Raw genomic sequence first — 12,063 nt, 5'->3', positions numbered from 1 at the left:
CACCCTGTTATCAGAGGACAGGATTTTCCTTGTGAGGTGTCCAGTCAGCTCTGAGAGACCTTGGTATACTCTCTACCAATAAACTTGCAGACTCTCTCTGTATACTCTCACTTGCATGTGGAGAATAACAAATGGACTGTCCTTTCTGTCTTCTGTTTCATGGCTGACTATCATCAGCAAAGACAGAATTAGCTGAGAAGTGGTGCAGCCACCTAGGCTGTATGCTGCTTAGATCTCTGCCAGCTTCAAGTTAGCACTGTACTCCACTGTTATTTCTAAAACTTGCAGCTTGCTAAGGCATCAATCTGGCAAGATCTCCTTCAAAATGCAGTGCATGTGGGAAACAAAGGTGAAGGCAAAATGTTACCTGTGGCTCCTGGCAGCCCTGGCCTGCCTTGGGATCCCTTTGGTGGCCTCACACAGCCCGCACCTGCAAACAAAGAGGGTTAGTCACACCCTACGTGCTCATATGCTGCCTCTCATCAGCTCTGTGCCTGCAGCTGAGACACCATCATTAAAGCAGGTGAATGAAATTAACAGGCAAACCCCTAATTTATAAAAAGTTTTATGCTTCGTTAAAAAAATTGGTCATGGGTGGTATTTCCAGGGGACCACTCAAGCTGAGCTCTACCCCAACATCTGCTCTTCTGTCTGTTTTAGAGGGGCTATAGTGGCTGCTGCAGCTAGATCGGCATGGGAAGGGTAGTCCAACCTCATGGATGACTGTATTTTTCAGAATAAAAGAAACACTTTTTTTCCCTATGGGAAATTTACCCCCCTGAAGCAATCAAGTGAATTTTTGGTACAAATGAAGGGTTTTTTTTTCTTTATATGTCAAATTGCACTGAAAATGTTCACTCAAAGTTCTTTAAAAAATTGTTTACAGTTTCTTGGGTGCCTGCTTTCTGGGACTGTTGTTACAGATTGAACAGTAATTGTTCTTTTGTCACAATAAACACTCATGAGCAACGAAATAAAGAATTTTTGAACTGTAGAGCTAAAACTGCAATAATTTTAAATATGTTCAATTTGACTAAATTATTTTAGAGCTACATACACTATATGCATGGTTATTTGTGACCTGAAGTTCAAATGGTTTACAATCAAGAGCATCTAAAGCAATCATCAGAAAGGAAGCATCAAGCCATAAGAGCAGCATGAGACTAAATATCAACATATATTCAAGGCATTTGTATGTACAGTACCTGACCATATTGGCTCAGTTCCATCTCCTCTAGAAAAGTCTTCAGTGACCTGCCCACAGTCTATGAACAAAGAACAGGAAAACAGTTATTTAAAAGAGAAAAATTATAAAATGCTCTCAATTCTAACCAAAATGTCTATTACAACACCAGATAATGTACTCTCTTATGTATTATGCATACATACAACACAAACTATTTGCTATAACATACTGGAACTCTCTATCCATACATTAATTAGATCTAGCCTGAAACCTAACACTGTCAGAGTTAGGAGGCTTTGTGTCCCATGCACTGTGTAGGGTTGGCAGGTGCCTGGCTCTGGCCTGAATATTCTACCAGGCATCTTGAAGTCAAGCAATAAAACTCTGAGCCTGAGCTCTTGTGAATGTAGCCCTGGCATTCTTATGCTGGAAGGGATTTGGAAAGCTGCAGAGATACTATGAATAGCTCTGAAGGATGGATACATGCTTTTCTCTGGTCAATTAAAAGATTATATGGGATGGGGAAGACCAGAGAAAACCCCCTGTGAGTACTCCAGTGGCAGGACATTGTTTCATTGCCTCCAACTGCTTGAAACTTGAAAGATGTTAGTTGCTGACACTAACACATTCATTCATGCTAATTCAATAATACCTGACATGAAACTACTGGGACTTCTGACGTATTTCCTTTTTTAAGATTTCTGGACAAGTAATACAAGCAATCTCTTTTTACCCACATAGCCGCCCACCAAATGCTACCTTTTCAACAGTGTGCTGTACAGATGCTGCACACAATTCAGTAATGATCTCCCATGGTTTTGATGTAAGACAGAGTGATGTCTCTTACCTAATTGGCCAGGCTCTCCTGGCAGACCAGGCAGACCTGGAGGTCCTGGGTTTCCATCTTGTCCACGGTCACCTGGAGGACCCGGGTACCCTTTTGGACCAGGAAATCCTTCACCTGGCAGACCTGCTTCTCCTGGAAAGCCCTTTGGTCCTAATTCACCTGGATAACCAGGATCACCGGGGAAACCTCTGATACCATCACCCTGCAGGAAGCGAATGGAGGTGATTACTCCTGGTTTTGCTGAGAAAGAAACAAAAGCCAAACAGCTGAACTACTCTCATGCATGACATCTTACAGGTAGGTAATTCCTCAGGTGTTGCAGCTGAGCTCTTGAAATCAACATTGCAAATAAAATATATTTGAAATAATCTGACTTTAATTTAGACCTTATGGCACAAAAGGAGCAAGGGGAGCACTCTTCAAGTGAGCATTCCCCTAAAAATGTCAGCCCACGAATGGCACTTGAAAATACGAATCACATCTGTGGAGAGGCTTACTGCCCTTTCCCCAAAACCCACTTGTAGTTTTTCAGAAACCAAGTGCATCACTAGAGATGTTCTGATGTGGCATTTACTTCTGAGACCTGAAGAAAAGCTGTCTGAAAAACTGCACCCAAATGGGCAGATTTTTCCTTTGTCTGCTCCTCTAAAGGTATTTCTACATTATTGAACCAATATTTTACGAACATCACTAGAAAATGTTTCCATCCTCAGAAGTAATATAGAGTACCATCTTTACTGATAGTAAAAAGCACTGTGGTCCAGACTGGATGATATGGCTCTGACTCATCTTCAAATATGATGTAAGAGCATCTCAGTGGTCCAAAATATCATTTATGAATTCCTCTTTCAAGGTATTTAACTTTTTCTTTTGCTTACAGAATGAGCTTAGAAAACAAACTAAGACTGTATGTCTAACCTGTAGATAGCTACAGTTAGGTGAGTGCTATCAAACATATATGTGATGACAGAACCTACATTTTGAGAATGTAAAACTGTAGTAAATTTTGCTTTGAGCCCTAACAAAGCTGCTGAAATTCAGTCACACAGAATCTCTATTAGACAATGCTATGAGTCACTAATAAATCACTAATTATCATAAGCTAACTAGTAACTAGTTCGGTGGCCTAAATGGGTTATACACTATTACTTAGTTGTTTAAATAAAGTGGAAATAAAAGATTGTTCTAAAAACCCTGAGAGTAAACGATGTTTAATATATCAGTAACCATTAAAGCCAGTCTAGTTGTGCATCTTTAGCTGTGATAGAAGGATTGCCTGGTGATGTAACTCCTCCAAATTAAATGGATTAGCAATTTAGTATTGGTTGAAATGATTTAGCTTTATTTGCTACTTACTGGAAGGCCAGGCTGTCCTGGTAAACCATCTAACCCATCTCTGCCTGGGAAGCCATCTTCACCTCTGATACCAGGCAGCCCTGGATCTCCTCGAATTCCTTTGGTGCCTAAAGAAGACCTTTCATTGTGAGACCAATCTCTCATGAAAAGTATCAATAATAGCAAAATACATGATGTAAATTTTTACCTTTAGTAGTTATGTGTAAAGAATCTCCCTTTTCTCCTTTTGGTCCAGGAAATCCATCTTGACCCGAAAATCCCTGGTGTTACATGTATGGAAAAAACCCAAAAAAGAAGCAGAACCACTTAAGTTGATATCAAGATCTGCATTTCCACTATGCTGCTTAAAAAAACCCTAACCCTCCTTAAATTTTACTACTTTCCCATTACTTTCTGTCAATGATTTCCTCTTCAGTAATCCCATTTTTGTGCCTGAATCGTTATTAATATGCTCTAGCTAGGACCAAGGTCTATGTGGCATGGTAGGGGAGCTTCTGCATGAAGGTGGCACTGGGAGAGTTGTGGCCTTCCAGAAGCTAGCTAGAGTCCTGCAAACAGCTGCAGAACTGCATTGGAGAAAACATGTTAAATTCCTCAATGCTAGCTACTAAATGCTGTAAGTAACTCTTCAGCACCATGGAAACAAAACTCAGTATTATATCGACCTGTAATTCCTCCTGCCCATCACTACAAAAGAGGACAGCCTCATAGCTGGCAGTGGATTGTGATTCACAATACCTTTGTGAGGCTGAAAAGTAGCACCATCTTCCTTTACCAGAGACAAGAACTTGGGCACAGAGTGATTAAGTGACCTGCCACAAACCACAGGCCTGTGGGAAAGGATTTGGTTAGAAGGGAGAGCTGGAGTTCCCTGGTCCAACCCAGCACTTGGAGCTAGAGCAGGCTGCTCAGGGCCTTGCCTAGCCAAGCTTTGAAAACATCCAAGAAGGGAGATTTCCTCTCTTGCAAAGGCAAACTGTGTGAAGCTAAAGACCAGTCTCTGGCATTCTTGGTCCCTTGGCATAATGCAGAATCCTTCTCCTGAACAGTCCATCTCAAAGTGTTACTGATAGCTTCTGGCCAAGAACCTTTCAAGCACAGGCCCAAACCCATGGTAGGTGTCAAGGCCAGACATTACAAACTCATTTACCATTGACTATTTTATGTCAGTGAGCTTTAGTTCTGAATTACTACATTCACGCTCACTAAAATCTAAGGCACATGTTAGGTTTTGCCTAGCCTCCTCTTCTGGAATTCCAGGGCAGACACTGAACAAAAGGGATGTAGCTGATGCATTTAGTTTTTGATTCAAATACTCCTGTGTCATACATTATTTAAAAGGGTGTCTTTTGCATTACCACCTTTTATTGACATTCTCCAAGATTTTCTTGGGTGAAAAGCATGTATGGAAACTATCTCAGCTGCAGGTCATCTCAAAAATACAGGTTCACACTTCTGTAAGTCTAAAGGGGGAGTTCAGATTTGACTATAAGGATCCTGCTTTACCTGGGCTATATTTGCAAACTGCATTTTTAATAGCCACTGAAGCCACATCTATACAAAACAATAAAGATGTTTCTTTTGGACATTGCTTTCTGCAGGCCAAAAGAAATCTCAGGAACTTGTGTCCAACAAACAGCAACGAAGCTGGTGCAGGAGCACACGTTGTACGAGGAGCAGCTGAGGAAACTGGGGGTGTTTAGTCTGGAGAAGAGGAGGCTGAGGGGAGGTTGCAGAGAGCTGGGGATGAGCTTCTTTAACCTAGTAATAAGCGATAGAACAAGAGGGAAAGGACTCAAATTGCACCAGGGAAGGTCTAGGCTAGATGACAGGAAGCATTTCTTTCCAGAATGGGTTGTTAGGCGTTGGAATGGGCTGCCCAAGTCAGTGGTGGAGTCCCCATCCCTGGAGGTGTTTAAGAGTAGAGTCAACATAGCCCTTAGGGATATGCTGTAGTTGGGAACTGTCAATGTTAGGTTAATGGTTGGACGATGATCTTCAAGGTCCTTTCCAACCTAGATGATTCTGTGATTTATTTCACTGACTGTGTAACTACACAAATGATCAGCAGTAATACCGCATTAATAGTATGATGATCACATTGCTGTTTTTTTGTTTTCAAGGTTTCAATGTTGTGTATAATACAATTTATCACACAGGTTTTCAAAATGTTTTACAGCTGTTTGTAATTTCTCTTTATCCAAAGAAAAAAATACCTATTGCTTGGGATAAAATTTTATTTTCATTAAATTGATATGTGATCTAGATTAAGCATATCTATTGTCTGTATATGTAAATTGTTGGACATTATTATGGAGTCACTTCTGCCTAAGAATTTGGACCAAGAATATTTAAGCTAAATTGTTTTACTTTGAATTCATTGCGACCAAAAGCTGAGATAAAGTCAAGGCTTTGCTGCTGAGTGATATTTTGCTATGCTATGCTATGCCTGTATATGTCTATACTACTGTCTGTTCTATAGTAACTTAAATTTTGGGATGAAGATACTGAAATTCTTCATTTCAAAAGCAAAAAGCCTTACAGAACTTGAAAAATTTTAATTGAAGTTTCAACACTGAACTTTTTTGAAAATATTTCTATCAATTTTTTCATGGCTTCTAGAAAGAACAACTTTTAATAAGAGTATTTTGAATTTTCAGAAAAAAAAAAAATATCTATTTTTTCTGCTTGTTTGACAGCCACAATTAAGTCAAATTTTATTTTAATTTTGAAAAATGCCAAATTTAAACTAGTTGTGAGTTTGTTTTTTTGATGTTCAGAAGAGCCTAAAGCACTAACTGAAAACATTATGTTTGCTCTGACATCTTTGCATAAACAAAATAATTTTTGGGTCAGCTTTACAAAAATTTTATTCTAAAAATCTTGAGATGTGACTTCCTGAAGTCAGTTCTGACTGTGAGGAACTATGATATGGTTGGCATACCACACAGTACTGCACCTTTAAGTGTCAATAACAAGCAAGCAATTATAAGCAAAGCCCTTTTCTCAGGGTTATTGCATGGTGGGTTTTAGGCAGACAATGTATTGTAAACAAGAACTCTACATTTCATTAGTTTGATGTATGCATCTTATTAGCAACAATTTTAAGTTACTACTGGAATTGTTACTCTTCTAGATGGTCAGATCATACTCCGTACTACAGCTGCTTGAAAGGGTTCTGCTCGAAGAGTTTTGTTTAAACCAAAAGTGGACTTCAGATTATGTGGAAATCTTTCACTCTTCCCAAAACATCCTATTTTCACCTCCATCCTAGCAACTTTTGGCTTTCAGTATTTTGTAGATAGCAATCTGAATGCTATTCAAGTGGCAGAGAAGGAAAGAAATGGCATGTTTCACCATTTTCCATGAAGAATAGCTTGGATTTTTTTCTAGTAGGCATATAAAAATATGCAATAAAGAAACAAGTATCTCACTTTTGCTCCAGGGTAGCCAGGAATACCATGTGGTCCTTGATCACCAGGTTCTCCTTTCCTGCCAGGCTGGCCAGGGGTTCCTGGAAAGCCAGGAGGGCCAGGAGGGCCAGTAGAGCCCCTTCGGATTTCGTCACCCAAAAGGCATTTACTGCAATCCCCTTCTTCGCCTAAGGAAAGGATTGAAAAGAAAAGAAAGAATGCTCTGTCAAAACAGATAGAAGTTTGGGTGCATCCATTTGATATATAGACTTGAGAATACCTGAGTAGTTTCCCAAACACTTAAAAAAAGTCCTTTTTTTTTCCTTACAAGAAACTGACACAATGTTTCCTTGTTATGTTAGCCCCAGATCAAATGCATCAGTCCCCGAGCATGTCATAACAGCATGAACATCTCTGAGCATGTTCAAGAAACTCAGGCTGAATACAATGGAAGCTTTACACAATGTGTAACAGCAGGTTATCTATTGCATTTGCTGTTATAACCTACCTTTAGGTCCTTTTCGTCCTCTTGGCCCAGGGAAACCTTGCACGCCAGATCTCCCTGGGGTCCCTTCCTGTCCTTTTAATCCAAAGAGAGAACCTAGAAGTTTCATTAAATAAAAATATAAATTAATCTTCTCGAGATTCACTTTTCTTCTCTTTCCTCCCTATTCCTTTGAGCTGCACTGCATTTGCCCTTTTCTGTTTCCCCTACTGTCATTTACTGTCTAACCCAGCCTGTTGTTACCTATCTCCTGCCCTTGTCCTCTTTTCCCCTTCTCACAGCTTCCCACACCTGTTCTCAGTAACTTCCTTCTGTGTGGCAGATGATTCCTGCTATTGTTTGCTCTCTCTGTCCCTGAATGCCTTTGCTCCTCTCTCTCAGCACAACCTACTTTGCAGTACCACAGATCACCTGTTCTGGATCACCTCCTGCATATCCTTTTCTCCACTCCTGTTCTTGCACTGCAGTGTGGTGCTTTTTACAGAGGCACAGCACAGCCTCAGTCAGAGTGGCCTCTGGACGCCACCTGGTACAACCCTCTACTCACAGCCAGGCCAACCTCAAAGTTACAGCAAGTTGCTCAGGACCTTGCCCAGCTGAGTATTGAATATCTTCAAAGATGGAGAGTCCACAAGCTCTCTGGGCAACCTGTTCCAGTATCTGACCTCCCTCACAGTGAAAAAGGTTTTCCTAATATCTAAGCAGAACTTCCTTGGTTACAGCTCTGGACCAGTGCTTTTTTGCCCCTGTTGCTGTGCTCCCTAGTGAAGTATCTGGTTCCATTTTCTCTATGACCTCCCAAGAGGTAAGGGAAGATAGCAGTAAGATTCCACTTAGCTTTCTCTTCTCCAGGCTAAGGAAGAAATCCAGCTCTCTCACACACTTCTTGACATTCATATCCCTCCCTAGCCCGAAAAGAGACCTTATTTTCTTTCAAATGTTGGCAGGAATGTCTAAAAACCATGCAAACCTTTCCTTCCTTGATGAACAGGCAACACTACCCCACTGTGTATCCTCCTTGCCACCCATTTCATTCCCTCAATCTACTTTCTCACTTTGCTCTGCCAACAGCTATCTCTAAAATAAGCAAAGACATTCCTGTGAGTTCTCATCATCTCTCTTCGTGAACTTACCAGGGGATCCAGTGGGACCAGGTGGACCACGGAGTCCTGGTGTGCCGTGCTTACCCGGAAACCCTGGCGGGCCCGCCTGATAAGCAGGAGATCCTAATTCACCTTTTTCACCTTTTGGTCCTATTTCTCCGGGTAAGCCTGGCTTATCCCCATCCGCTGAAACAGAACCAGGGAAGAATTTCAAAACAATTTAACAACACTGCTCAAAGAGCTGTCATGTAGCAGAAGGGAAAGTTCATGCAACTGCATCTAGCGTGCAAGGAAAAATGGAGATATTTAGTATAAAGCAAAAATGCTAACTGTGCTTTTCAATTGAGCAAATCAATAGCAGTTACTGAAGCAAGGCTCTGTCATTGTCTCTATTTCAGCTGTTTTGACACAGCCCCATAGAGGCCAAAGGAAAATGCTTCTGTCAGTTTTTGCCCCCGCAATTAGTTATCTACCGCTCTGCACTGCATATTCCACAGTCTGCACATGTATTTCCCCTACCCTGACCCTGTATCAGTTAAAACTCACTATCAAGTTAAATGTTGGAACATGTGTTGCTGGGATATTACCATCAGAGAATCCAGGAAGACCAGGCAGCCCAGGATCTCCCTTCTCTCCTGGGTCTCCCTGTAGTCCAGAAACACCGGGAAAGCCTGGATCACCTCTTGCACCTGAAAGACATCCCCAGTTCCACAAAACATGTTAGTGTGATGCTGTCTGTAACCCATAAATGCTGACCTGCAGATTGCTCAATTCTTAAAAAGTAAAAATTAGGAACTTCAAGGGCTTTAGAATATTAGAATTTACAATCGTGTCTTAAAGGTAGCTTTAGAAATGCAAAACCCTGCTACCTCATGATGCCTCGGTCTGAATAAAGAAACAAAGATTCCTGTAAAGCCCAAGCATGGCCTATGACAGTCATGGTGTGGAGCCACCAAGCCCAGGAAGAAAGAATATCTCTCAGCAATTACTAACATGCTGCTAGAGCTACATTGCTCCTGGAAAACACAGAAGACCAGCTCCCTGAGAAGAGTCCCTCCTTTTCCTACAAGAAGTTGCCATTATAACAGATGTATGATATGTGAACTGTCTTCTGCTCCCCAGTGCCAAAAGCATTTGCCTGGGCCCAGCTATTGCCTGCAGAAAGTCTCATGCTCTCGTTGAAGGTCAATGCTACTAGAGGACATATGGTGTGTCCAGCCCCTTATCTGCTTCCTCCTCTCTCTACACAGTCACCTGCTCCTAAAAGCCTGGCAGGTTATTTGGGTGATTTGAAGAATGTGTTGGGCCTCCTGCCCCCTTTCTCTGGGGGGCAAGAGGCCCAACCAAACTGTTCATTGTTAGACTCTCTGGCTTTCAACAAGACTAGTAAACTCAATGGTAAGAGAACACAGGCTGGAGCAATGGCATGTGATCATTCTTGTTGTTTGCTGGCACCTTCCCTGGAATAGTTTTGGCCTTGGCAACCTGATATCACTTTCTATGTGTTTCTAGTCTGGTCAGCCACAGCCACCATAGCTCTGCAGGACTGGTGACAGTGGATACTACAATTCTAGTGAAAAGATCACAAAAGAAATTTATCAATCTAAAAAAGGAAAAAAAAATCCTCTTGTATTCCTTTTTTAACTTTTTTTTTTTTTTCTAAATATTAAGATTATAAGAAAGGTCTCTGCTCTGGTGCCATTACTGCTCTTTACTGAGAGTCTCTGAAACAGGACGCAGAAGAGAAACTCTCCCATTCTTCCTTTCACTGGACAACAAAGTCACCCGGTTTTTTGCTTGTTTCTTCTCTGTGGACATAAGAATGCATGAATGCCTTTTGTATAGCAATCCATCTTCAGCAGGAGAGACAAAGAAGCCATCTGCCTGCAAAATGTGATTAGGGCACTCTTTCAGAAGGCAATTACACCTTCTGGAACAGTTTAGCAAACCACAGTTTTTTAAGGAGTTGAATTCTCAGAATTTAATGCTTTTGATCTATGTAGAAGGTAGTAAAATGCAGCTAAAATGAGCAATCTAAGCAAAGAAGACATACCTTTTCTTGGGATGTGGGAAGGAAAATAGGAAACTGGTCCTGGAGGACCGATCTCGCCCGGCTCTCCCTGTTAACAGAAGTTGAAGTATCACATCTAAGCGCATTATTCTAGAGAATTTATTTTAGAATGGAAAGATAAGCCCATGGAACACAAAGAAACAAACTTGCAAAAGCAGTGACGTAACTTTTAAGAAATCTCAGAGATTTCGAGTTAACAAACCACATAACTGGTTCTACAATGATGACAAACACCATTGTTATTACATGACAGAAAAGAAAAGAAAGCAAAATAACATCTGGTTTATTGCTTCCAGCAAATGAAAGAAAGCAGTACCTTGCTTCCCCTAGGACCATAGCCACCTGGTGGACCATCAAATCCTGGTAAACCCTGTAATACACATGAAAATAGTTAACTTTTCCTTTATCAGAGAGAAGAAAATTATTTGGTCTGTGGCAGCTGGCTTCCTCCAATATTAGTGTGAAAACTATGCAACAGAGCTGAGCAGTTTGTCTCCCTGGGGTGTAGTAATTAGGGTAACACCATTAAGTTTCCTCCTGTATTGATGTTCCATCTCTTGGACCAAGCCTAACTCCTGTCAAAGGCCAGAGAGACCTGCCGAGGTGCAGGCTCTGTCACCCCTAGCAGTGGTGTGGGTGGAGGAAGCACCTACATTCACACCCTCCCACGGAGGCTGGAGGATACGGGAGAAGAAAGGGGATCTCCTCCGTGTCAGTTAGCCCTGAGACACATGGGCCAGGCAGTCAAAATATACCAACCCGCTGCAAGAAGACTAAACGAGTCTGATTCATTATGAGTGGAAATATTTTCACTGGAATGCAAACAGCAATCAGCAAAATAGCACTGAAGTGCACAGGTCCTTTTCGCTGTTTTCCAGGTGGCCGGAGCCTGTTTGGCCAAAAAGGGGCTCCCTGGCTCAATGACAAGAACTCAGGACCAGCATTGAAGGCGCCTTCATCCAACTCTCCCACCTCCAGTCATGTCATGTCCCAGAGAAAACTTTTCACCCCTACCCCACCAAATGTTATAATATTTAAGGTCCTGGACACTTTGTTCTTTTAAAAGGTTTACAATCCAAAACACGTGGATTAAAACACATGTGGTAAAACATGGTACATCCTACCACATGAGAGTGTATTTCAGCTGCTGGGGGTGCACAGAGCAAAGTGCAGATTTCAGTGATGCTGATACAGAAGAGATGATCTTTTTGTGTGCTTTACTCAGCTCCTTGACAACTTTTGTTTTCTACAGAAAATGTTCAGATGTACTCCAGAAAAAGATTAGTGTTAAAAAGGTGAGCTTTTAGTAGAAAACACTGGCCAGATCATCAGCTGATATCGATTAACAGAACTTCACTGAAACCAGTAGATTTGTATAATTCACACTAGTTAAATTATTAGCTAGCTTTTTTTAAATTCAGCATCTCCCAATTTCACAGTGGGTACAACTCCTACACGGAACTTGAATGTTAATAACCAGCTCTGTAAGTCACTTACGAAGTTTTGAAGCACTACAAATATCACAGCTCTCGGTAAGATGCCACAAGCTGGACTGCACGTTTCAGAGACATTTCCATAATGG

General features: G+C 41.3%; 1 protein-coding gene across 1 annotated transcript in view; it reads right to left on the bottom strand.

The window, feature by feature from the left end:
- The window catches only part of COL4A2 (collagen type IV alpha 2 chain), a 103,559-nt gene that overhangs the window by 28,754 nt on the left and 62,742 nt on the right, over positions 1 to 12,063 (bottom strand). Inside the window, exons 14-24 of the mRNA XM_026848822.1 lie at positions 10,798 to 10,851; positions 10,464 to 10,530; positions 8,998 to 9,099; positions 8,441 to 8,596; positions 7,311 to 7,403; positions 6,824 to 6,990; positions 3,577 to 3,649; positions 3,390 to 3,496; positions 2,034 to 2,235; positions 1,206 to 1,265; positions 368 to 430 (exon numbers count right to left, since the gene is read on the bottom strand). Coding sequence (XP_026704623.1) covers positions 368 to 430; positions 1,206 to 1,265; positions 2,034 to 2,235; positions 3,390 to 3,496; positions 3,577 to 3,649; positions 6,824 to 6,990; positions 7,311 to 7,403; positions 8,441 to 8,596; positions 8,998 to 9,099; positions 10,464 to 10,530; positions 10,798 to 10,851 — 1,144 coding nt within the window. The remainder of the gene's footprint in view (positions 1 to 367; positions 431 to 1,205; positions 1,266 to 2,033; positions 2,236 to 3,389; positions 3,497 to 3,576; positions 3,650 to 6,823; positions 6,991 to 7,310; positions 7,404 to 8,440; positions 8,597 to 8,997; positions 9,100 to 10,463; positions 10,531 to 10,797; positions 10,852 to 12,063) is intronic.

The sequence above is a fragment of the Athene cunicularia genome, assembly GCF_003259725.1.
Source record: "Athene cunicularia isolate RWA chromosome 1 unlocalized genomic scaffold, athCun1 chr1_part1, whole genome shotgun sequence".
Lineage (NCBI taxonomy): Eukaryota > Metazoa > Chordata > Aves > Strigiformes > Strigidae > Athene > Athene cunicularia.
This window is presented reverse-complemented; position numbering and strand designations above follow the sequence as displayed.